Source organism: Ambystoma mexicanum, chromosome 1q, assembly GCF_040938575.1.
Source record: "Ambystoma mexicanum isolate Mex_15411 chromosome 1q, UKY_AmexF1_1, whole genome shotgun sequence".
Lineage (NCBI taxonomy): Eukaryota > Metazoa > Chordata > Amphibia > Caudata > Ambystomatidae > Ambystoma > Ambystoma mexicanum.
Genome location: NC_090922.1, coordinates 1,279,298,850 through 1,279,326,678, shown reverse-complemented (window position 1 = coordinate 1,279,326,678; position 27,829 = coordinate 1,279,298,850). Strand labels below are relative to the sequence as shown.

The window sequence follows — 27,829 nt, the reverse complement described above, 5'->3', positions numbered from 1 at the left end:
CATTCATGGCCATTGTGTATGTTTTGCAGGGTCCCAGTGGCTATACATGTGCTGGTTTTGTAACTTACAGATGTGATTGTCAGCAGAACCCCCACTGAAAGAAGCACACGAGTAGGCACAGTGCTTTTCATAAAGGCATACTTGATGGAGTCATCACTGCAGTAAAATCCCCGTTCATAAGGCTTTATGTGTGAAGATGTGTTCATCAGAGCTGCGGGGAGAGCGACTGTGTAAAGAAATTGTGGAGTAAATGTGTTATTATAGTGCATTAGCGAACCATGTCATTTTTGATGGGTTAAATTGTAAACAATGTTACAATGTTACATAACCGAGTGTGACGTTAAGGATTGTGACGTGTGGCCAAGATGAATCATGTGACAGAAGTCACTTCTTAACAAGCACATCAGAACCATTTACAGGACACCCTGAGAAATGACATCAAATTAATAAAATATACCAAACTTTCTAAAAAGGCTCATCTTTTTCATGACAAAATTCTTTTCTTTCGTACATTTTTCTTTCGTTTTTATGAACCATGTCAGCTAACATGTTGAAGGTGAGGGGAGAACATTCTGAAGATGTCCTTCTGCGACACTCATGATTTGCTAACTGGGTGAGGTAAGCATTCGCTGTGCAAGTCATCTGCATCTGTTTGACCAAAGTTACTCCATGTGTACAGTGCATTATTGAAAGTTTTGCAGCATGCTGTGATTTGTGGGGAAAAGGTACAATTCATACCACCAGCACTTGTTAACTCAGCACATAGCCCTTCTGCTCAGAAAGGAACGCGTTTTGTGGGAATTACCAATGAGGCAAATATCTGTGTTTGCTTCTCTCAATCTTGTGTAATCAACGGGGCACCGCCGCTGAATGATATTTGCCGTCAAGTTGTGGAAAAGCTACCATTCCCTCTGGGCTTCACCTCAGATGTTTTATTTCTTTTGGGGTCACTTTTAGAAAGCCTCTAGAACTGTCAGCAACAGAGTGTTAATTTGGTCTCTGCTGATACTGGGCCTCATTACGACCCTGGCGCTAAGGGGTCTGCGCCAGCGTTAGCTGCGCGGACCCCTTACCGCCAACTACGAGTTCCTGGAGCGCCATGGTCATTTTTCCGCCCGCTTTTTGCGGGCGGAAAAATCCATGGCGCTCTGGGACCTTGGTGTTAATTACGCCACCGTTTTTTACGGTGGCGTAATTAACTCCTTCCCCACTCCCATTGAGCCCTATGGGGCCGAAATGGGAATGGGGAAGGGTAAATGGGTCAATGGGGACTTACCGCCCCGCCGACCTCGGAATGGGGCGGTAAGTCCGCCATCCGCCATGGCGTAAAGGGACTTTGCGCCATGGCCGGAAAGTCCGTCGCTGGTGGAAAAAATCCGCCAGGGTCGTAATGAGGGCCACTGTGTTGAACTGCCTTTGGGTTTAGAGCGGGCATGTGAGCTAACAAGAGATCTACTGGCAATAACATTTTGAAGGCTGTAGTAAAGCTAATTCAAAGATAGAATCACGCATATCATGTCTGTGGGAATATTTACACAGTGTCATTCGATTTGTATACACTGAGTAATCAAGCACCATCAAATTATACCATCCATATTTTTCGTAGACATTGTGCCTCATTACACGGATGGCGGTGAACCATGGCGCTGTTAGCGCCATGGTTCATGCCGGTAAAATACCGGTACCGCCTTGGCGGAAAGGGGAATTACCACCCCATTCCAAGGTTGGCGGAGCGGTAATTCCCCCTTCCACCATTGTCCTTCCCCATTCCCATTTTTGGCCCATAGGGCTCAATGGGAATGGGAAGGCGCTAATTACAGTACCGCAAATTGCGGTACCGTAATTAGCTCCCTGGGTCCCTTTGCGGGTTGGTTTTTAATGCCTGCAATATGCAGGCGTTAAATCCCCCAACCCGCAAAGGGACCTCGTAGTAAGGCAGTAAGGATTTACCAGTACCGGTATTTTACCGGTACCGGTAAATCCTTACCGCCATCCGTGTAATGAGGCCCATTATGTAAAAACATGCACTACGGGTTGTGTTAAAAAACTGGTATGTTGGCAAAAGGATCAATACGCAGGTATGCACTTGGAACAATCCAATGAGGACTGTTTTCATTGGCCAGAAATGTCTGATCCTAGACAAGGGTCCCAAAGCTATGGAGGAAACAGTTCATACACTTGTGTATGTGGGCGATATAACTAAAATATCATATCATATCATTGTGCGGGGTAAGACTTTGAGCAGAAGCATCATGGCAGTGAAGGTGACTTCTCCAAGCCTCTAGGACCAGGTCAGGATCATCTACAAACTTGGTTCGAGTGAGAGGGTGTTCATATGTAAGGGTAATAGGAAAACAAAGGTGAACAATCATTAAGATCAATAAGGCATATAGTTGGTGGAAAGGTATATTTGAGATTGGGGGTGATGGGGGCTTCTTGGAGTGTAAGGTGAAATGATTAGAGAAAGCAAAGTTAGCAAGGTGCAATAATATGAAGATCAAGAATAGTAAGTTTCCGTAGAACCTTGCTTTTAGGTCTGTGCTATCAACCTGGTTTGCAACCATTGCATTGCAAAAACTCACAACAGCTCTAGCCAGCGTAATCAGTGGTGGGGATCTAGAGACTCGTAGTGAGTATTCTGCATATCAATGGTGCCTATACTTGACTGGTAACAAGCCACAGACACTATCAGATACCTCAAGGATGTATTGCTCTTACGCAGTACGATTTAGATTGATGATTTTATTAACGTTGGAATCAGTATTGGTGAGGGCCATGAGAATGAGAACTTTCATTTGTTATGTAAGCACTATAGACCCATACCATCATCGATATTTGCTCTTTCGTTCTCTTATTAAAGATGAGACTATGGGCATATTTAAGATATATGTTCCACTTCTAGTTTAAGGCATTAAAAAAGCCTTCATATTCGAATTACCCCTTTTTTCCTGTGGGAAAATATAATGGTGTCTCAGGGTTCAAATTAGGACTGGATAAGCAGAAACTAAAAGCAGCTCCTGGGTTTCAGTGTTAACCAGTGACCTGGATCTCCCACTGGGGAATGAGGAGCTAATTCACAGCGTTCCACAAACTTCTGCGTAAGATGCAAGCGTATCATTTTGTCCATAATGTATGGCCCCTTATGCTTCAAAGATCGTCTGGATCCTAATGTGCATTTTTAGATTTTCCCAAACACATATTGTTAAATTCACATAGATGTGTTTGTTTGGCATCAATTGTCTGGCAAGCCAAAAGCAGCTCCCGGTAGCTGTTGGTGTCAAGATAACCAGGCTCTTCTAGGCCACAAGCAGGAGCTAAATAGCTCCCAGCTCCCCTCAATTTCGAATCTTGTTGTCTCCTATTTTTTTAAACAAGTAAAAAAAAGACAGCACAGGGACATATGTATAATGCAAATAAAAATAATAAATGAGTTGAATGGCCTTAATTTTAAACATGGTGCCATAACAGACGATTTCATTATCAACCGCCATCGCCACCCCACATTTTTTATAACAAAATGAATTAAACTGATCCTCGTAACTACCTACATATTTTGAAATTGGCTACTTTAGGCTCTTGAGAGCCAGCTCGCTGCTCCTCAGTGTTAGAACCTATGGTATTTTAATAGAAAACTGGGACCAAGTCCGGACCCCGTGACATCATCTTAAGAAGTAGGTTCCACCTCATCCCAGGGACCGCGCAGGCCACACTTACGTGGCCTATTGTTTTTTTTCTGTATCTTCTCTTAATAGTTTTCGTATGACATGCCTGCGGGCCACATGGTGCTCGGATAATAAAGCACAGCTGAAGGCTAAAATGGCTCCCAAAACATTGTGCTCTTTTTTATTTAATATCAGAACTTCTGTTTCTTTGGCTCGCCGCACCAAAATGTACATTACTTATTATTGACAATTTTACTACGCGAACTGACAGCGCAGTTATTATGCATGTACTCGGTGTGGTTTTCATTTCCTTAAAACAAACAAAACAGTTAACACACACAGATGGGATTGTTTTGGTTGTGTTTGCTCTAGCTCGGGCTTGTGGTGCGCATAGGATATTTTCAATTCAACGCTCCCTTTTTTTTTACAGTGAAACCATAACCTCAGGTCCTCTTGCCTCACATGGGAATGATGGAAACCTAAATATACCCTCCGCTGCTACATGCACACCGCTTTGAAACCACGCTTCATGGTTTGCAGCTATTTGATGACTTATTGTGAATGAGAGATGGTTACAGAACTTACCACACTGGGAGCGGGGTAGGAGTTTACGGGTGGTCACCACTAACCCAAGGATTCAGGGAAGAGGTTCTTGGGTATTCCGTGCTGCAGGACACGAACAGCAATCTCAACGCATTCAAAACTTGGCACTACGGCTTTCAAATAGTAATGAAGACGGTTTATATGGGCCAGAGTGCAAAATGAATTTAAGCTAATCTATGGACTAGGAGGCAGGGGTGCTGCTAGTTCTGGGAAAGACCCAGGGCTACGCTGATGTCGGAACTCTTGGCTAGCTAGCCTTTTGGTTGTAGCTCCTGAGATTCTATCCAGGGCTACAACCAAAAGACCAGGAGCTATAGTCCCATTAACCCCCCTCCCACACCCCCCATAGCAACGCCTCTGCTATGAGATCTAGTCGACACCTAATCAATCAATGGTACTCATCAACAGCATAAAAGATTATGGCGACGGCGTTGATTTTCATGGCTGTGACCTGCAATGTGGCCAGTCTGATTCTTGACTATTGTTCTGCTGGTGGCAATAATGCAGCGGCTAGCAGACATATTTTCCAGGGTTTCAAGCAGCTAAACAAATAATGCTGGATGTCAATATCTACCTCTGGTGGTACAAAAGGGGCCGGTCATGACATATTTACATTTCAGGGGCAGGATATGAACCAGGCAAACACCTTATGCATCACTACCTGGGTGTTTAGGCACCACATGTAACACATGCTTTTCATTGGGCTTCCTGGGTAAGGCTGTGAGCATTTTCATACCAGCCCAAGTTGATTTTGGTGACAATGTCCACCATTTTTGGGCAGCATGTTGTGAGTAATGATTACAAAGTGACATTGCGTGTGGCGGTAATGCAATTGTCATTGCCAGTCATTTATAACCCAACAGCTTCTGGGCAAAATAATGTTACTACCAGACGGTATCTTCCCTTTCTGCAATAGGCAGTATTTTACAAGTGCTCGCTATTGTTAGCACCCTTTCTTTAATAGCGCCTCCAGTGTCTTAAACTGGACCACTACTCCTACTAAGGTTTAGTCACTAAAGTATGTGCCAGCGTGACGTGTCACAAACATGGTTATTTTATTAGGCATTATACAAAAGGGCCGCAGTTTAATTTATAGTTCTCTTGTGAATTCTACTGTTCACATTTATTTCACAAATCATTCCCCCAACAAGTGTTAATGCCCTTTGGGACAGACTGGAAGGCGCGCACTTCTACGAAGTGAGAAGCGTCTACTTGCTAACAAAGTCAGACACACAATAAAACAGAGCTCTGGGAGGTGGTCGCTGTTTTTCTTAGAGGCCCACGGTACGCCAATCCTTGCACAGCTTTAATAAACAGAGCTCAGACCACCCACTCTTAAAGTTTCAAGCAAGGAGGTATTTGTGTGCCACGTATCCAATTACTGTAGTTTAAGGTGCAATCGGGAGATTCTCCCTTACAACAAAGTGCATGCACACCCATTGCATAAGTTGTCCTATTGTGTACGCACATTCTAGTCTTGATTTTAAATGGCGCGCCTCGAGTGCTGCTTTACTCATGGAAAAAATACAGCAGTTTTCATTTTTCTTTTTGGTGAAAAAAAAAGAAAGTTAATACGGAAAAAGTCCATCATCACATTCTATTTCCATGTTGGAAAATGCAGCATTCTCAAAAATGCAAGGATGGCATATATGCCTCTGTGAATACGTTGAGCAAAAACCTTCAATTCATAGTCTGGACCCATTGGTATGTTGTCCTCTGGATTAGTTAGCACAGGACATATGTCCATCTGCCTCACTTATGTGTTACATGTATTTGTATTGACAGTCAATAATGACCTATATCAATGGCTAACTTAGACGGGAGTTCATGAGATGAGTGAGTGAGTAGATTAATGTGAAAGGCTGAGAAGTCATTTTGCAGTACTTATTTGTCCCACTTGTGGACATGCATGTGAATTATTCCTAGTACTATAAGCAGAACGCAGTACATTTTCCCACAAAGAAGTAGACAAGAAAACACTTTTAAAAAAACAGAATGGACAACAAAACGAGACCTGGGTGTATTGCTGTGAATGAAGGCTGCTGAAAAATAGGGGTGTCTAGGCGTGCCGCGGAATGAGATCTGGCACAGTGGGCATCCACAGATGAACAATACAAAACAATGACATTTAAAAAGTCTTTCCAAAACATGGCAAACTGAGGAAACAGGTGGACAGGATGCTTAGTAAAAATAATAAAAACAATCTAACTATTTTTAAAGAATTGCTTCCACGTTTAAATGATAGTTATTCTTACCCAATCTAACTGTACTAGACTATTGGCTTTAGAAGAAGGAAGGGCAGAGTTAGCCCTGCCGAACTTAACTTGCCAGGCTACCTTACCGTACAAGAGTCGATCAGGGAGATCCTAGACAGAAGGGACATAGGCACAGAATTTGGTGGAGAACAGAAAAATTGTGTCTGACCCTCAAGTGGGCGTCAAACAAGAGTCGATGCGTAGCATCTATACCTGCTTCCCAAGTGCATACTTCATGCAGGCATGCCTACCCAAGACCACCAGTGAGTCTACTTGGAGTGAAGGAGATGCTCATTACGTCGACACAAGAGACCATGCTTAGTATCTATACCTGCTTCCCAAGTGCATACTTCCTCTAGGCTATCCGAGACGGACTACCAGTGAGTCTACTTAGAGTGAAGGAGATGCTCATTAGGTCGACAAAAGAGACCATGCATAGCGTCCACACCTGCTTCCCAAGTGCATACTTCATGCAGGCATGCCGACACAAGACCACGGCCACCAGTGAGTCTACTTAGAGTGAAGGAGATTGTCATTATATTGACACTAGAGACCATGCGTAGCATCTATACCTGCTTCCCAAGTGCATACTTCATGCAGGCATGCCTATACAAGACCACCAGTGAGTCTACTTAGAGTAAAGGAGATGTTCTTTACGTCAAAACAAGAGACCATGCTTAGTATCTATACCTGCTTCCCAAGTGCATACTTCCAGTAGGCTGGCCGAGACAGACTACCAGTGAGTCTACTTAGTGTAAAGGAGATGTTCTTTACGTCAACACAAGAGACCATGCTTAGTATCTATACCTGCTTCCCAAGTGCATACTTCCAGTAGGCTGGCCGAGACAGACTACCAGTGAGTCTACTTAGTGTAAAGGAGATGTTCTTTACGTCAACACAAGAGACCATGCTTAGTATCTATACCTGCTTCCCAAGTGCATACTTCCTGTAGGCTGGCCGAGACAGACCAACAGTGAGTCTACTTAGTGTAAAGGAGATGTTCTTTACGTCAACACAAGAGACCATGCTTAGTATCTATACCTGCTTCCCAAGTGCATACTTCCTGTAGGCTGGCCGAGACAGACCAACAGTGAGTCTACTTAGAGTAAAGGAGATGTTCTTTACGTCAACACAAGAGACCATGCTTAGTATCTATACCTGCTTCCCAAGTGCATACTTCCTGTAGGCTGGCCGAGACAGACCACCAGTGAGTCTACTTAGAGTAAAGGAGATGTTCTTTACGTCAACACAAGAGACCATGCTTAGTATCTATACCTGCTTCCCAAGTGCATACTTCCTGTAGGCTGGCCGAGACAGACCACCAGTGAGTCTACTTAGAGTAAAGGAGATGTTCTTTACGTCAACACAAGAGACCATGCTTAGTATCTATACCTGCTTCCCAAGTGCATACTTCCTGTAGGCTGGCCGAGACAGACCAACAGTGAGTCTACTTATGATGAAGGAGATGCTCATTAACGTATAGCGGTAGCCACTTAAAGAGTAATAACATTGATCATCACCGCACAAAATGCATCGAAAAAGGCGCTTTTCTCCCAGAAATGATCGTCAGTCACTTTTCCTGCACATAACAAACTGGGGAAGTCTCTTAGTTACTTCCTGCTCTGAAGAGTACACAGGTCAGTTGCCATCTGAATATCTTCCACCTGTCAGACATTTGTGCTCAACAACAAATCTTGGAATAAATCATGATCCCTACAACATGAAAGCCCTTGATCTCAAGGAATGGGCCGATCTGCAACCCATCCAGGTCGCTCATCACCAGCTCCCGCGGAGTAGACCAAGCACAGTGCCCTACTCTATCTATCTAATCTTTCATAAAAACTCCCCAGTCTGTTACATTATCAACAGCCACTGAAGGATACGGCATCTTTACTGCATCTATCATATCTTACAAAGACATATACTATTCACTTGGAATACACCGTTTGAAAAACGGAAAAAGTACTGGTTCTATCAAGAAGACAGTGTGCTCTCTAACTACCAAGGTCTTTTTTCAAGTACCCATTTAGGTTATGCTGTTAAATAGTTATACTGTAGTGGTTTTAAGGCACCTGGCCTTGTCCGAAAAGTAGCATATTGTGAACCTACCAGGGTATCAACAGACTTTAGTCCAATGGTCTTGAAACTGTGGGGCTGCCCCCCAAGGGGGTCTGAACGATGATGTCCTGGGGGTCATGAGGCTCTTTGAAAACGAAGTACAGTCACTGCTTTTAATAGAAAATATAAGCAGATATGCCATCTGGGGGTGCCAATTAACAAAATATTATCTGGGGGCTATGCACAAATATTTTTACACAAGGGGGGATCATCAACAAAAGGTTTCAATACCACTGTCTTGTTCTGTGGAAAGGAAGGGGAGGTGGTGCTAGAAAAGAGAAACTAGACAGAGAGGAAAAACAATTGCAATGAGAGGGACGGGACATCGTTGTCGAAGTAGTGATGCGTGCTTCTCAAATTCCATACGTTATCAGTAAGCAGAGTGTAGGACTCAGGAGAGTACAGCCCAGATTACCGCCGAGTTGCATTGTGATGGCAATATCTAGAACCAGCGAAGCGTGGTACTAGATGTAGTCAGATCGTGAGTGGTTGCATGATGGTTTGAGGGATGCTCAAGTGGGCCATAGTAGCAGCAAAGATTTCCAAGAGTGGGTATGTCTGTATAAAACTGAACTGAGAAGCGTACAAGAAAGCCATGCCTTCAAGACACAATAGATTGGAATCCAGGTGAACATTCACATTCCAATTGCTATTTTCACTGGAAAATGTAATCACAGATAATTGTCAGAAACAAAATGGCCACATTTCTAGAAAATATGATGCATAAAACAGTCTGCTCTAACTATTGGAAGAATGTATGTTCTTTTGCCCTGTTGCTTATTCCATGCCAAATTGCAGTTGTCATGTTGCAATGGTTTCTAATGCGTCCCAGTGTGTTTCGAAATAGGACAAACTTTGACCTAGGGCTAATACTGTGCAAACCTGAACTTGCACCGGTGCAAGGTTTCTGTAATCTGGCCCTTCAACGTTATTCTGATGAAATGCCAACGAAATATGAAAAAGAGTGCCCCCAGGCAATATTCAGATCTGTTTATGCGGCATGGGCAGATGAAAAGCATACTTCCATTTCCCCAATAACATACATCATATTTATCACTAACAGCCATAGCCAGCAGTCATTATCAAGTGGCATATGTTATTTATGAGTGGTGCAATAACCTAGGAACAGTCTGGCAACACATCCCACATCTGGCAAGTTGTGCTCACCAGATGTCATCAATATAGGAGCGGGCCCTGCACTCAGGGCACAAAGATGCCACTGTAGCCGGGTAGGCGAGTGGCTCCTGGGATTTCATAAAGGAGTAGGCAGCGGGCAACAGCGAAGCCATTTGGGATGGGAAATTCCTACGTTCGGAGCAGCATCAGCAGTTTTCAATGGTAGCACAACAAATGGAGGTCAGCGCCTAAAGCAGCGGAATTTTGGAATTGATTCTGTTTCATCATGACATTCTTCAAGTCCCTACATAAACAGCTTAGCTATGTCTTTCATCTCCACTACACCGCTCCGCAGCCACAAAAACTGTTTCAGTGCTAAATCCCGGACAAAGTTCATAAATGCGGTCTTGAAGCCGAAAACCTCAGGAGTGGAGCGAGTTGTATTTTATTGGCAGCGACTTGTTCCCAAGAAGAAACAGGGATTTTCCCATTGAAAAACGCTTTGTGAATCAGGTTCACAGTGTACCCAAGTTGGAAGCCATGAGCCATACCCTACTGAGGAAGGTTCTCAGCACCTTTCTCAACACTGCGTATGTCAAATGCTCTTTTATGGTGTTAGAAGACAACCAATGATGTTTACTGGAAATGATTGCCCTGGAGTGAGTTTTGCTAGCTCCTAGTGGTATTTGGCTAGAGCAATTTGTTGTGAGGAAGTAGAGGCATCTGCCTACTCGCTTCTGCTGAGACATTTGGTAAATCAAGCAAGCATTAGGCCTCTTCAGCAATGGGTCATGCCTTTTATTTGGTTAATTCATGCATTCGTGATCACCATATGTTGATACCGTGAGCAAGACCTGAAAGGCCTCCCTCAATGACTTTCTATGGCACAAAGTATACAGACCAGCTCCATGGCAAAAACAAAATAGAAGATAAGTGGAGTGCCAAACACGATAGCAGTATCCATTATCTCAATTAACGGAACGACCAGAGAATTATGACGTGCTTCCCTCACCAACAGGTTAAGGGGAGTACCAATAGAGCAGAGCACTGGAAAAGTCTCAATGGCCCTCATTACGACCCTGGCGGAAAGGGGTTTACGCCGGCGTAAACCATGGCGCCCCTTTCTGCCTGAGTACGAGTTCCCTTAGCGCCATGGTGATTTTAACGCCTGCTTTAGGCAGGCGTTAAAATCCATGGCGCTAAGGGACCTTGTTGTTAATTACGCCACCGTAATTTACGGTGGCGTAATTAACGCCTTCCCCACTCCCATTATACCCTATGGGGCAAAAATGGGAATGGGGAAGGGTAAATGGGGATTGGGGGCTTACCGCCCCGCCAAGGTCGGAATGGGGCGGTAAGTCCGCCAACCACCATGGCGGAGTTGGCAGTTTAGCGCCATGGACCATGGTGCAAATTGCACCATGGTTCTCCGCCAAGGTCGTAATGAGGGCCAATGTCATTTTGTGAACAGCATACCCATGGGTCAAACCAATCATTGACATTAGACTGACATTAGACACAATTTTATTTTCACACACCCGGAGATCAGCTCAGCAGGAACCCATCACCCGCCAATAAAATGGAAAAGAGACTAGGACCCTTTCGGACGACGGCGGCCATGGAAAACACTTGCATGGATATGTTCCAAAATGGCTGTTGTCATCTGAAAAGGGACCTAGTCCCTTTTCTATTTTAGTGGCAGCAGTGCGGGCGCTGAAAGCACTATTGCAGCCGGGAAAGGCAGATTGTGATTGGTGAATCTGTCTTTCCCGGGTGCGAATACAAATTTAGCTGTTGCTAAATATTTCAACTATGCCTTGTGGTATGGTGGGGAATCTAGTCATCTCAAACAAATCCTCCCAACATAAACACATTGGGCCCATTCAGAAAGAAGTTCCTATGAGTAGCTCTTAGACCTGGGCGAGGGTGAGAGGATTCACAAAGATATCACTCCTAACTGGGAGGGAGACCCAGTGGCTCCCATTCCCATAGAGGGACCTACCAAAAACATAGGGGAGAAATAGGACTGACCTAGGTTGAACCACAGAGGGCATTCGAATTAACATAGAGCAAGTGGTGACCGAACAGAACAACCACAGGGCCCAGGGAGCTCCAGGGTACAGGGAAGAGGTCCCCCAGCCCTCAAGGGACCCAGCGAGTCGATGGTGGATACACACCAGGATGTGCCATGGGCAAAGCGATGTAGACATCCATTAGTCTGAACACAGGGGGGTGGAGGAGGTATCACCACTAAATAGCCCTCTGCTAACAACCCACAACTGTGCACAGAATATAGGAGTGAGACCCTTAGCCCTCGACAATGCACGACACTGGCAGGGATATGTGCCAAAGGTGGTCAAAACTGAGGGGTACGATAAAGCAGCACCACTAACCGACCCCATTATAAAACCTCATCCCTCTGCTTATACCTCTCAAGCTCTAAACTAAACACAACCATGCCTCTACAGCACAGCACACTGCATGCACTTCACTACACTGCAACAACTAAACAAACCACGCATAGCCTCGCACAACAGCACATGACAACTACCGACCGAAAGAATTCACACCTACGCTGACGCGAACGACGTAAACCGAACTGAAGCTGCCAACAGCACATCACAGCTCTTGCGCTTTTTTCCCACTCAGTGCCACTAACGTACCCCCACCACACCTTAGCTTCTTGCTTTTCAGATCCGCCAGAGCACCAGGGGGACCACTCAGGCGGTGATAGTGGGTGGTATAAATATCCTTTAAAATAACTAACTAAATTACTGTAAGTCAGGAGCAGGACAGTTAATCGTAATAAGTTTAGAGTTTCTCATGGTGACTTATTTGTGGATTAAATAGATCTCTCCAGGAGTAAGTGACGTCTACGTCAGTTACTCGTACTGCCGTCTTTGGTTCATGCCGTGGAACACCGAACGGAGAATTCAGTGTCTCTTTAAAGGTTTCAGCCAGTGTTTTATGTCCCAGCTCCCTCCATATTCCTATTATAAACATGGAACCCTGCCCTGTATATGCCAGCAGCCACCTGCACAAATAAGGCTGGCATGTAACCCTGTAACAGAATACAAGCCTCAAAGGATTTCAGAAGTCTCAAGCACAGAAAATGTTCACTAATCACTTTTTAGTGAATCGTGGATTTCCTTTCTGGGCATTTTCAGTAGAGGCGTTGCAGAATTAAGAATTATAACAGAAGTCTTTCGAGCGACTGGAAATGAAACTTTTTCACACTTTTTCAAGTTTCAGTCTTGTTTCCATGTGCCCTGCCAAGTGGCAACACGTGCTGTACTCTGATCAAATGGATGAAACATACAGGCCACTCAGACAAAGATCAAAGCAGCGCTGTTGCCAACATTCATATTTTCTTTTTATTCAGCCGGCAAGAAGCACATTCTGGGACATCAACAAGTTATTCCTCCCACCCCCAAATTTCCTTTTATTTAGCGAGTGCACTAAATGTTTTGATCTTCCCGCAAGCTCATGTTTAGCCGCTCAATTATGGAATGAAGTAAATCATGAAGTTGTTTTTTCTGCCCCTTCTTATGAAACCTTGAACTGCATCTGGAAATGCAGAGGGTGTGGAATGAACCCAGTTGAAGTAACTTCAGAGGAGGCGACTTTTGTGGGACCCCAATGCATGGTGGCCACTGTGCTTCATTAGAATCACGTCCTATGTGCCACTGCTGTCGCCTCACGGGACAGGCCCACATCAAACGACTAGGCAAGGTAACGTTCTTTCTTGGGGTAGTGCCTTGAAGCAGGGGGAGCTGAGTGAGCGAGGTTACATCATGAAATGCAAACTATGGCCCCTTTGAAAAACTCTACTGTAGTAGCTACCATATCGAGGAGATGAAAGCCCAGGTGGGCAAATTGCATAAATGTTATGTTACGTTGAATTAGTCCGTGCACCGCCACCACCCAGGGGCAGTTTCCAGGCGCTCAATGGGGTATGAGCTTGGAGGTGAAGGTGGGGTAGACTGCTTTCCCCTGATGATTGCAATGTTGCAGAGGGTCTCTGGAGCGTGGATCCGCATTCCGATATCAGGTCCTTTCCTCAAAATGTACCTATTTTTAACATCATGGATAAAACATGACTCTTTGCGGTCTCTTCACAGGCACCCGCGGAGGCATTTGATGTTTACTAGGGTTTTCCTCATAGGTGCTGTGAGAGGCAACGATGCAGTATGGTGCAGAGTGCTACCAAATCTAAATAAGTGAATATAAACGTTTGGCTAACAAGGAAGCCCCTGTAATTCAAATGTAACGTGCTGTTAGTTTCGACACTATTAGCGAGATTCACAAAGCGTCTTTCAGTGGGCTTCCCCGATTGGGAAACGCCATGTGAATCAGGCAATATGCATTTTTTAATGAACGTCAATCCCTATCAAGTCATTGCTTCCCTTGCAGCTCGTATGCAAAGATGACAGCCATTATCGAGAAAATGTTCAAAGTCTCTTCTTAAATGAAGTGCTAAATGAACATAGGGGAGCAGCAATAATTAGGGTTGTATTCGTAGAACTCAGTCTGTATGTGAAGAATAGATTGAACAGCGCTTTTGCCAGACTTTGGCTGCCTCACAGCACTGAGGGCGCCTGAAGAAGGGAGGAGAGGACATATGAGGAAAGGAGAGAGCTGGAAAGGGTGACCAGAGAGGTAGTAAGGTGGCTGTAAGGTTTTCATGTGGTAAGTAAAAGTCTTGGGACCTGATTTACAAAAGCCCTTTTCAGTGGGAAAACTCCATTGCAAATCACTGTGTAAATCAGGCCTATTATTGTGGGCAGAATTACACAGCTGGCCTAGTGAACATTATTTCAGAGTTTAGGAGAATTTGACATTCATTATATGAGATGGGCTCTGGGAAATGTGCTATTTTGACATGAGTCCTTTACGGTATTCGGCATTATCCAAGAGCTTGGCCTGGCACCATCTAATCAGTGACACAGAAGGGCCTCAGCAGGGAAAGTGGGTATCTCATGTGTAACTAGAAGGCATGATAACACGGTGTGTTGACAGATTGCACTGCCATTGTCTTCCACAACTATTCCACCGGAACAGGTCTGAACCCTTTGAAAAATGTCAGCCATTGCTGAAACTAGAAGCCTGAGACTCCAAGGAGATATGAGGAGAATGGAAACATGATAAAGCTCTATCTGGAACTGATTAGGGCCCCTCTAGACCCAGTACTGACAGAGGGATGAAGCAGGGGAAAGGAAGCCTTTGCAAGCTGTCCAATGATTCTTTGAAGAGGTTCTCTGGGGAGAAAGGTAGCTTGGCCACAACTTTGTATCCATTTTAAAGTCATTGTCTATTTGTTCCATCATTGGCAGTGTTGATAGGTCATTTACTGCTGAGTATGATTTACATTAATATACAGGCATTGAAATTGACCAATGAGGCAGGTGACATTGAGTTAACGATGATTTGTCAGAGCCCTTGTGATTGCTCATCATTAGTGATGAGGTACTTTGTATTCACATATTTGCAATGACTACGCCTATGCTGATGCTTGCTCCCTGGCTCCCCCCTGTGGATTGCTTTGCGACACCCGTGAGTTCATTAGTCTTACTGGTGATTTATTAAATGTAAGAATATCTTCAGTTCATGCTAGTTATCGCAGTGTTGCGTGCCAGCTAGTATGGTTTAGCCTTGTTGCTTCAATAAAGATTGTTTAAATACACAATAACCCATGACCTGTGTCAAGCATCACAAAAAGCCAGCTCCTTTGATGTCACGTGAGTCAAAGGCTGCAAAATGTCTATTTCACTACTCCTGTGCTTCTGGTGAAATGATGCCACTGATTGAATAATTCTTTTTTCAGGAACATATTTTGCTGAGTGTTTGTATTTTTATGGATTGCAGAGATAGGCAGCTGGGGAGAGGATTTGGATAATGCGTAAGACCAATTTAGAAAATAGCAACAAACCCAGATGGGCAAGTAAAGCACAGTTATATATAAAGGTATAACAGTGGCACACATATATAACTAAGCAGCTGTGTCCAGCAATGTTTTGATAGTTGAACATCTGCAAAGCATGCAGATCACAAACCTCAGTCCAGAAAGCCTTGGAGACAATTGTGTCAGTATATTTTGGAGAAGACAGGTAAGGAGCCTGGTGTTGCACAGAAGATAGTAGTGTGTTAAATAGACATGGTTCACCAACAGCGAGCATGTTACCCACTTGTATGGCAGCAGCAGTCTAAGTACATAGAGAAGGACTACTGACCAGTCGTCCCTACGTTAAAAGTTAATAAAGAGCACAGAAGATTGATGTGTACTTACTTGGCCCAACAAGGGAAGTCAAATTGTTAAGTTGCTTTCACTTGAAAAAAGTCAATCTCCCCATGTAACTTGCAACTGTACTACCTCATACAGCATTCACTTATTTTGAAATTCCCCCTAGCTTGGCAACAGGTATTCACGTAATCTTCTAACTGATTCTGTCATTTTTGTCCTGTGTCAAAATGGCCGCCCTCTGGATGGCATTCGTTACGTTATGGGTGTGCTTGTCTCATTGAGGGGACCAACACGGCAAAACATTCTGGATCTATCCAATTAATGTATACAAAGACATAAAAGACCACTCTGCTACATCTGTCTGTCAAACATAATATTATTTAATATGTTATGGGAATATTGTCAAAATGTGCAGAGAGACAGAACAGAATTTAAGTCATTTTGGAGAGAGAGTCCCAGGAATGCCCCTCCTCACCCCATGAACATGACGAAGAGTCAAAAACGCACAAAGTCACTCACCATTTGGCCAGGCACCAGGAGGACCAGTGACTAACATGTATGCAGAAAGATATTCCCTCAGACAGTCGTTCAAACCTTATCCAGTGAATGTCTCTATGGATACAGGTGCTCCAACATTGGTCATGGACCCAAATGCCTCGATGGATGACGTTGTCTATTGCCAAGAAACCATTGTGCTGACATCATTAGTGACACCACAACATAGCCACGTTAGTCATGAAGTACACTTGCAACCACGCACAAAGTTACACAAACATACAAGCGAATACATGAAGAACATGCTTGCACCATTCTGTAGAGGACAGATACATATACATACTGTCAAAAGCTTTTATTATTTTTCTCATTAGCCAAGTGCAGAAACGCTGAATGCAAGGCAATGAAGAGATGCAGAGATGCAGAGCAAGCTTGCAGATGCTTATGGCAACTAACACTATGGAACGACAGGATCACATAAGGAGCCAGACAGGACGAAATACGACTAACCTATAGGAAACATAGCATGGCGTAGAAATGTAGAAATCATAGTATACGTATAACGAGGAGCACATAACGCCACAGGACGAGAGACCAGGGAAAGCAGAACCATACTGCACAGAACAGGAAGGCCAGGGCACACAGCCAAGGTCAGAGACAAGCAGAACATTCCAAACCTAAAAGGGCAAGGGGCCATCTGCAGAAAAACAGAATAAATCGTCAGAAACTGCAGACCAGAAGAGCTTGATTTTGTGGTCCTCAACCACGTGGTGCGGCTGAACTAGTCAATGGTTATTCACTCACGGTGGGAAGACGAACAGTTCTCAGCACCACAGACAAAAGTGAAACATGAACAAGTTAACAACATTGCAACATGGAGAGTACTCTCACAGGCAAAGTGGTATTGCTAACAGATACATTGAGAACACATGGTCATTCTCATCACCTTGAAGAGGTGCACAGAGTGCTGAGAACAGAGCTGGGTGCCAAGACTTCAGAGAGCAGTTCCAGCCAATCAGGGGACAGAAATCCAGGAGTAGATGGCAAGGGGCAAGGGCAAATGGTAATCCTGCGACCCTGTAACAATATGATAGTTTCTTGGGCAAGAGGCAGGCCAGCCACCTGACATGAGAGGGCCAATAAACTAATAAACTAAGATCCATAGGGGCAATCTACATGGTATACCACCCCGATCACCCAATGGGGTAGGTTTTTTGGGGAAGGGCCCATGTTGTGACGATAAAACAGCTTGAACGGGTTTGGGAGCGGGGACTCTGGAGATTTCTGAAGGTCCTGTATGATCCCTGCCAGTTTTGGTAATAAACAACAGTCTAACTTGTACTTGGCTGAGTCTTCTATTTGTTCTGGGGGAAGGGTTGTTGCGCCCCGAGAGCTGAACGGGTAAGCTCATAGTAACCCCCAGACCTCTGGCACACCACACTTCACTAACAGTTTTAAACGCCATTGGTGCCTGAATTTCCTTATTGACAAGAAATTGATCAGAATGTGGTGATAAAACATTATCACTGTCAGTCAACATTATTAAAATTTGATGTCAAATATTATTGACTGATTTTATATGAGAAATGTCTGCACCTTTTCGCACGTGAAATTGACAGACCTGACACCACTTAATTTTTTTTGCCCATAAATATTTGTCCTAATGGTACTACCATTTCATCACCACTCTGAAACTGCAGTCTGCAGAGGTGTGGTGCCCTCTCTTAATTACAAGATTTTAAAAAAGCGATAACACAATCCCCACAGCACCACACATCAAAGGTATAATTAAGGCACAGAAAAGGGGAAAGCTCTGCTTTGGCTTGTCCACTGTTACTATAAATGTAAAATGTGTCATTTTCAATGACCGGATATTGAACAATAAAACCCTTCAAACATGCTTGTCGGCACTTCCTTCCTAATCCTACAGGCATGTTGTTTTTAGAATGTATATCGCTAGTTTATATTTCGGTACCACAGGCTCTTAAACTTAAATACAATTTTGAAACAGTTACTGGCCCAGCAAACGTTTCTTATGGGATGTTTACATTCTTGTTTCCCTGGAAAGGCTTTCTATATCACAATGATAGTCATTACTAGGTTTGGGTTGTATGAACATGAAGGTTTTAGACGCAAGCTCCTAGTTTTAGACAGAACTCCATAGCGTGAATGTCATTGTCACAGTTCTTAGTCCATCCCGGGTTTACAATAGTGAAGTTGGCTGATGTCAGCAGACCTACACAGCTCAGTTTCTTTTTTTTTAAAAACCCTTTCAACACATTTGAAAGGTTTCGCGTCGTGTTGAATCATGAACACTGTTTGTGCTTGTTAGCAACATTGTTTGCAACATTGTATATCTTGCATTCTGCGGGTGTCTGACACTCGTTGGTGACATTATCAGTGAAGACAGTTAATCTTTCATTGGATAATTTCTGTGGCAACGCCAGTCTAGGGACTGCGTCACGCCACAGGAAAGCAGGGTAAAAGAAAAAAAAAACTCGAGTTCGTTCACCTGCGGGCTTTGGGGAGCGGGGAGCCCAGCCCAGGATTTTAAAAAAATGTGCTCTGTGGGGCCATAAAAAGTTCAGCCTAATTGCTGAAGGATGTGAGTGAGGCACGCCCTGCATACCGTTGGAGAAATAAAACCGGGTTGGAAAAAAAGCTGCCAGGAACTCAAAGCACACCCACCATCTTGGATTGGTCCTTATCCGGAGGAAAACAAAACCGCACCATACTCTATGGTATTTCGAACACAAATATGCATGTTACACCGTTCTGCTTTTGCCATAAATATGGTGTGCTTGCACACTGCTTCACCAGCGCACAGCTGAAAGCCAAGCCAAGGCCCCCCAGTTGAAAAAGCTCCTTTGTTTGTGCCGTGGGGTTGCCTGCTAAATCTTTGCATCTTGAACTTGAACCCCCATTCACCCCTCACCCCAATGCTTTTCCTCACTGCAAAGCTTTGGCAGCCCAAGAGCCTCCCTAGTAGGCTTGTGTCCCAAAGGTACGCACAAAGCCATGGTGCTGGGGCACGTCCTATCCCGGGGAACGCTTTATTAGTAAGACAAAAAAGCATTCTCAGAAGGGGTTTCAATTGTGAAGTGTTTTTTTTAAAGGGTTGAATTCATTAAAATGTTCAAAGAAGGAATTCTTTGGTTGCTTGCCTCCTCTTGAAAATGATAGCACCAATCACCCAGAAAGGGTATGCATAATAAACAATGTCAGGGTTGGTATGTACCATATCTAGACAAATTAACACAAGCTGATGGAAACACACTAACAGCTTCTCGCTGAATTAGAAAGGGTTTTTCATGGGTTTGAAGTCAACACACGTTTTTTAAGGGACAATCCTGGATTCTGCATGCTACCAAATCCTTGTGGACAGTTGACACCTGGCATGTCATAAAGGTAGCCTACACCCACTACTGGCTTTTTGTAGCCAACAGCAATTGACACACATGAAGTTGTAAGCTTATCTTTATGAAAAAGAAGATACACCACAAGTCCCAATGTCCACACTCTGGCCGAGGTTGAAATTGAAGCCAAGGGAACAGTTGGAAGCTATGCTTGTAGTTGTATGTCTTTGTGAAGAGGTCTGCAACTTTCGGCTCTCCAAATGCTTCCGACTTCAACTCCCACCAATCCACGGTGATCTGTCATGGGAGTCAAAGTCCAAAACATCTGGAAAACCAGTTTACAGACCCCTGTCTTAGTGTATTTGATTTTTAGTTAAAGGGAACTACAACGGTGGCCACTTAAACTATGGACCTCATGACAGTGCTTTAGTGCTGGGATGTTTACCAAAGGTTTGCCTTGTTTAAGCCGTGGGTTAAGGGCACATAGAACACCTCGCACAAATTCCAGATGTGTGTTGCTACTACAGTCAACATTCAATAATGTATAAGACTACAAAGCAAACCTGAACTAACAGTACATCAAAACTTCACAAGACTGACTCTACCTACAGTACCTTTCTAAGTTATCTAAAAGGAGTGTGAAGTAGTGGGGCAGTCTTAGTTGACAATTACATGTGTACGTTTACAATGTTTGTATGTGAGTCTGCATATTCCACTCTACTGTGATTACATATTACTGCTGGTGGCATTGCAGTACTGCTAGTAGTAAGAAACAATCATGATCCTTTTAGGATTATTTTTAAATTAATTAATTACTGTTGGTGTTACCCATATTGTCAGGCATAGCATATACCAATTTCAGGGATCGATTCACGGTCCCTCAGGGATTTCCACCTTCTACACATTCACCTGATTGTTAAAGAGCACCAGCTGATATACATTTTGTGAAATGGCAACTGGTTTTGATTCCGACGGTTTACAATCAGCTCAGAACCACCAATCTTATTTCCAGTGGTAATTCCAACCATTTGTTAGTGGTATTTCCCTCTGTAATCTGGATCATCATTGGTATCTGAATTACAGTCAGTGCTAAAGCATTTATGACAGGCAGTAATTTCAGCACTGGTGGTAATGGGATTTCCCCTTTCTCTAATGTGCAGTATTGTTCCTCTGGCAGTAAATATCTCTTACCACGACACCGTCCCTTCCATAACAAGGATCGTGGCTATGTTGAGGCATTCATGCTTCTGGCATTGCCGGCTGCGGATGAAAGACTCATTTCTATGCCAAGTGTGCAGGGTCCTAAAAGAAATGTAGGTGGGTTTTCCAAAGTGCCCCAACAATACACTGACTGCAGAAACCTGCCAAAGGGACACCTCATGGACAAAGTCTTGGGCTTAAGTCTTCAGGAATCAGAAAGACCATGCACGTCCCTCGCAGGGGATTGAGATGCAGGCAAGGACTTTGAAAGCTTACCCGCATGCTAATCAGGAGACGCTTCAATTAAACCGCTGAATAGGACTCCCAACAATAGGCCAGAGGCACACTGAACCCTGTTCACATTGCATGGCCCTTCTCTCAATGGCTTCTGTTGCCATGGCTTTTAACTTGATTATGGAATGTTTACACGAGTAACAAGTAGTGGCACTTAAATGCAAAGCACCGATTTTTAAGCACTAACTAAAAAAATAAAAGAGTAAATATAAAATATGCGGGTGTATTTTTAAGTTGCAAACTCCTGCTGGCCAATATCACATTCTGCTCTGGAGTGAAAAACTTTAACACAATAAAAAAAATCAGTTTGCTAGGAGAAAAATCAAATTCCCGCCACCTTTAAGCGCAAACGTGGGAACTGAGATGTGGAACATGGACGTCAATATTTTGAACTATAGTGTCCATTTAAGACACGCCAACTGAAAGGAATAAAACACATTCAGGGCTCCTTTGTGGTTCGTAAAAAGTTGTGAGCAGCCTGAAGCATCTGTTCTGGCAAGAGTGCTCTGGGTTCTTGTCCGGTTGCTATGGACACTGCACCCCTTCAAAAAGTATCGTGGGGGCTTTTGAAAAGCATTGGTGGGAAAAAATAGCTGGCACTGGCTGCTGTTCTTACTTATGCAGGCCATGAGCAGGCCACGCAGCCCGCTTTCATTGAAGAGCTAAAATGCATAGCATTATGCGCCATGCTTTTTTTTGTTTTAATTCTTTTTTTTAAATGTGCCCAATTAGATCAGGGGGGTTAATCAGCATCTTGTGTGCTTTTTTTGTTTGCTTTTTTTTTTTAAGTGTCACTCTGTTCTCGCTTTGTTCTGGGAGAAACATATAAGAAAGGGAGTGTTTTTGTAAACGCGCCATGGTTGACCATTCAAATTCATGAAAAATGGGAAGCCATTTGTCAAAATTAAAAAGCGACCAGAAATGGTGACGCTACCCCGAATGTTGCTGTAGAAAACAGAAATAAGGCCCGACGTGCTGCTGTCACCGGAAGCAGTGTGCTAAATGAAAAGAAACCAAACAGATTCTATTTTGACTATTTTCACAAAAGCCCAATATCAAGGGCAATTTCATTACCTCCATTGTGTGCAATGACAAGCTGTCATTGTGCAAAGTCAATTCTTGCCAGTAGCCGGGAGCCCCATGTGCTGCTTTTCGCAGGTGAGGGACGGCATTGGAACTTTGCCAAGGGCTTTTGGTTTTTCCTTCCTAACCTGTTGATAGGAAACCCTTTTCTATACCTCAGATTGCTAATAAAGCTAACCCTCATCTCTCCTATTTTAACACTTTCCTCCAACTCGACTTGGCCACGACGGGCCTCTTTTACAAAGATTTTTTTGAATGGGATTTTGCCCAATGAAAAACGCATTGGTACATCAGGCCCTAAACCTCAATGTTCTCGGGGTCCTCCTTCAAATTGTGATTTCTTATACTTGCATATTATTTACAAGTAGCAGTGGACCATATGACACAACCAGTCCTAAGCATTCTAGTAACCCTTCAATGCTATTACATGCATTGCCTATAGAGTTTAACGGAGTTCTGGATTTGTCCTCATTACTGTAGTACACTTTGCAGGCCCATCAGCTGATACGTCCAACAAACTCGATTGGGCACATCAAATTTCGAGTACTAATCAGAATTCAGAACTTCATCTCTTGAATGTTCTTCACCCATAGAACGTTCATCATTACATACCTTCTAAACTGTAAAACGTACATTGAGAATCATGACGTTATTCTATTTCATCCAGAACAGGACTGCGAGACTTGTCCTTGGCCTCAAGGCCAGGAATCGTATCTCTCCAGGACTGAAATCTCTGCACTGACTCCCAGTGGCTGTGAGGATTAAGTGAAAAACCCTATGCATTGGCCACAAGGCCTTCTGGGGCCTGGGGCCTCAATACCTCCAACTCTCTCTTTCTAAATATCTTCCTTATCGAGCTCTTCACTCATCCGCCACCAACTCCCTCAGAGTCAGTCGCTTCTCCAAACAACAAGTTGGCGGTAGATCTCTTTCTTCGGCTGAGGCCTCCCTCTGGAACAGCCTCCCTGCCTCCCTGAAACTTGAGGAGAACCATCTCCAGTTCCAGAACCACCTCAAGACCTTCCCCTTTGCTTCTGCTTTCTCTCCTCCTCTCCCCTGCTGAACTCCTGACTGAAACTGCACTGGTCACCTGGCTACCCTCTGATCTCGGTCCAAGGTCCCCTATCCCACCAGCTGCACACCCGCCCTGCCTCCCGGGAAACACCTGCACTTGGGGGCTGTTTCTGTATCCCTACAGGCCCCCCAGCTCTTGACACTTGCTGTCTGCACTTACCCCTGCACTTGCCACAAGCTGGCCACACTTTTACCTATTGTTTTTATTTATTTTATTTATTCTTTATTGTTGGTCCTATGTATCGCCCCTTCCCCTCCTGCACTTTCCCTTTCCCCCACTCCCCTGCACTTGTGCGATCTCAATGTCAACTGGCCTAGTAAGATCGTTGTCTTTGTCTTTCCTCTGTTCCCCCTGCCTTGCCTCGTCGCGCCTTGTAACACATGTATAGGCGCGTTATAAATGCCACATCATATATCATATGTTCGAACATAAATCCATGTTACCAGCAATGAGCTCAACACCCTTTTTACAATGTACATTTATAGCAGAACAAACAAAATACAAGTTAATAAAGTGCTTCTCTAAAGAAGTGTTTTTTGTATTGCTTTAGAAGTCATCTCATCGTGGCGTAACAAGTGAGGTCCACTGGTAGTGAAATCTACAGGTGCAAATGTCAGTCGTCCTATTGGAAAACTGATAAAAGTCGACCTCCCGGAGGTCGCCTTTCAATATTTCTCTTTGCAATGGCCTCCAAATGTCGACCTTTTCCAAAGCACACCCCGATTTTTATATTGTATTTTTGAATTGATTGGCAGCTTCTACATGCACCCCTTTACCCCTCAGCACTCCCTTTCCCCAAATACCTATCTGTTTCCTTTAAAGGCTCAATGTTTGCCAACAATAAACCAATCCCTCTTGTTGATTGATTTGGGGTGATGGTTAAGATTTGGACAGTAGACCTTTGGAATGGTCCACCTATGGCAGGGTCACAAAAGCATTCTGGCATTTTGAAGTCAATTTTTTCAACTGATATCAGGTCCAAATCGCAGCCCATGGCATCACGTAGCTATAAACGATCTTCCGATAACCAGTAAGTGAGCCCAAGATCACAAATTCTCTGCTCACCCTCCACTTTTTCCATATCCTTAGAGTATTCCTATGGTTAAAACTACAGGGGTCTATGCCTACGAATCCACACTAAGCTAATTATTAGCTCATCCTACTACTATATATGAATCTTTAAAGAATTCAGACATCCCTCCAACAAATGCTTTGGGCCACCATTGCTACAGCCATGATTTCCTCGAATCTTGATGACTAATCCACTAAATGAAGGTGCTCCCATGACCATTATTTCACTGATGCAAATTCTTCTAGAAACAAACAGCCCAAACTATACCCAGCCATACCGCGGCAACTCCTAGTTGACAAACCTGCATTGGCTTCCTGGGGGTGGTGTTAAGGTGCCCACTTCGGTTCACAAAGGTCATTGCGGGAACTTATGCGATCTGCCGCAAGTCATTGTTTAAACTTGACATTCCTTCTAGCACATTAGGTGCCTCTGAAACGTCTGAGCTGATTGTCCAAAAGCTGAAAGAAAACTCGGTTGGTGCATGACCTCAATTGGTACAAGGGGACAACAATTTGGAACAGGCTCCCTTCAGAATTAAGACATAAACTCAACTTAATAAAACTCAGTAAACTTCTGAAAACTTATTTCTTCCAAACGTTTTTGAAAAACCAACCAATGACTTCTGTGGCCCACAGATATGTTCTTCTTCTTGGTTGCCTTCCTCTCTAGTACACACACCACCGCAGAACCTCTCTGTCGACAGCACTAATAATTGCATATACATAAATTAACATAATGTGCTAGGTGAAGCTTTGTCTGATCTAGGATTGGTTGAGCACACCCGTGATGCATGCATCTCTCGTTTCTATTCAAAGCCCCAAACCTAGCTGCCCACTGGCCAGCAGTCTGAGTACATTTTATGGGCCGCTGTATTCTGGGACTGGTATTCCTGCTGTAGGAAACTAACCGATGATGTGATACTTACAAACACCTTTGCTATTCAAGTTCCTACCCCTTGCTGGGTATCGAGGCAGAGGCTGGATCACTAAATATACTTTCCTATTGTGTTTTGGAGTGTTCCATTTTGGTAAACCCAAACCCTCCACACAGGAAGATAGCCAGTGTGTCAATCTATCATTTAGTATAAGCCAATGGTTATGCAGGGTTCTAAATTGAGGGGAGCTAGGAGCTATTTAGCTCCTGCTTGTAGCCTAGAAGGGCCTCGTTAGCTTCACACCAACAGCTACCAGGAGATACTTTTGGCTCCCCAGGGCAACTTGATACCGAACAAACACACCTACGTGGATTTAACTCTGTATGTTTGTGACAATTTATAAATAAGCATTAGAACACATCTATACAAAATTTAAAGCATAAGGAGACATAAATAATGGACAAAGTGATATGTTTGCATCTTACGTGGAAGTTAGATTTGCAGAACTCTATGTACTAGCTCGTGGTTCCTGGGTGGTAGCTACTGGTCACTGGTTAATTCTGGATACCCAGGTGCTGCTTTTAGCGCCTGCCTATCACATCTTCATTTCTTTCCCTGTTATACCACCTGAAGGCCCCCTGCTCTAGAATTTCCCTGCTCACTTCACTCGCAACCACAGCTCACTATCAGACCAAGTGAACTCTATCGCCATCTATCTTCGTGCAGTGGGATGCCAAAGCCAGATATATGCCTCTGCTAATACTACAGTCAGAAAAAACACACATGAAATATGAAACAGAATCTGTTAGGAGGCCCTGAATTCTGCCCCTAAATACATTCCAACGTCAGAGAAGGCCTTGAAAGGACCCGCTGCTTCATTGGCCTTCCCATGCTGGTAGGTTCGAGGTTTCTGTTTTGTCTGGCATCGCCAGGAGACAATGTTTTCCTTTTAATCGGCACCACTACTCCGACCCGTCTCCGTCCCTCATCACTAACCCTGTAAAATGAGTCCAGATGTTTTTATAAATGGTCGCTGCTGCAGCAAAGCAAACATTTATGTGAACCACATTAACTGGGCGTGCATTTTAATCCAATCTGCAAACCAAAATAAGAGGAATGTTGAGATTCGTGTTTATGCTTGCAAACATGCAGCAATTGCTTAGGTGTAGTATACTGTACAGGCAGCCAAGAGGCATACAAAGACTGTAAAGAAGCTGTTGGGTTCTCATCCTGTTGGACTATGTCTGGCTTTCTTTTAATGTCACAGGGACTACCGCCCCTCACTCCCCACCCGTGCACCATTGCTTGCTTGCTGCTTTTAGTTCCTTGCCGTTTTCTCAGGCCATTTTGCTTATATTACTACATGTCTTGCAGCTAAAGGTATCGTCTATTTGGCAAAACAGCGTAGCTACATGTCACTTGTCCAATTTTTGAGCAGTGAATGGTTTTATTTGAAAAAGAATAATCAGCGTAAATGGCGATGCCCCTTTTAACATAAGAATTAGCCCCCACTGAGAGAGACACGAATTCTTTCAGTCAGGCGAGTAAGATCGGGCAAAGTGGAATTAGAAAAGGTAGTCTTCTTATTTCTAGCTTTTTGGGATTAAAAACAAGCTCAAATTACACACACATGCCCGAACTTGTGAAATCTGGGGAAGACAGTTGCCTTTTGATTGCACTTTCTCAGAAGTAATCAGTTGTAATCCTCAACAAACCTGTTCCAGATCAGTATTATGACTGGGCATGCCTGCACGCCGGCATGAATAGATGTAGACACAAACACACACACACACAGGGGCGTTGCTAGGGGGGGGCTAAGGGTGCTATAGCCCCTGATCTTTTGGTTGTAGCCCCGGATAGAATCTCAGGAGCTAGAGCCAAAAGACTAGCTAGCCCCCTGTCCCAACAGTTCCGACATAAGCTTAGCCCTGGGTCTTTTCCAGACCTAGCAACTCTCCTGCGACACACACGTTCCGAGAATGTACCTTGAGTCTTTTTAATTAATGTACAGTTCTTGCTTCTGACGCGTTTGCTGTGAGCCTGCATCATGCAGCCCCTTTCTGTGAAAAGTATCTTCCAGTGTTACTAACCTGCACTCCTTCCTCAATATTGATAGAGTGAGTGAGCGAGTGAGTGAATGATGTGGTAGAAGATGTGACATCCACCTGGTCTTGCAAGGTCCCTGAGAGAACTAGGAACGTTTTAGTAGCATGTGAAGCCCAGGAGACCGCAGTCTCAGCTTCTTGGTGTCCTGGCATACCTAGTGTCATCATATCCCACAATGCTACCTCCAGAGCACTCGTTGAGCTTCAAAATCAGTACTCGTGTGTTCCTTCTGCCTTGCATATCAATCCTCTTGCACATTCTATAATGCCCAACACGGCA

The 27,829-nt window shown here is 44.0% G+C and overlaps 1 protein-coding gene across 2 annotated transcripts in view; it reads right to left on the bottom strand.

The window, feature by feature from the left end:
- The window catches only part of PLPP3 (phospholipid phosphatase 3), a 90,812-nt gene that overhangs the window by 51,460 nt on the left and 11,523 nt on the right, over window positions 1-27,829 (bottom strand). Inside the window, exon 2 of one of the 2 annotated variants that reach the window (XM_069642113.1) lies at window positions 69-226. The exons of the other annotated variant lie outside the window; for it this stretch is intronic. Coding sequence (XP_069498214.1) covers window positions 69-226 — 158 coding nt within the window. The remainder of the gene's footprint in view (window positions 1-68; window positions 227-27,829) is intronic. 2 annotated transcript variants of the gene reach the window in all.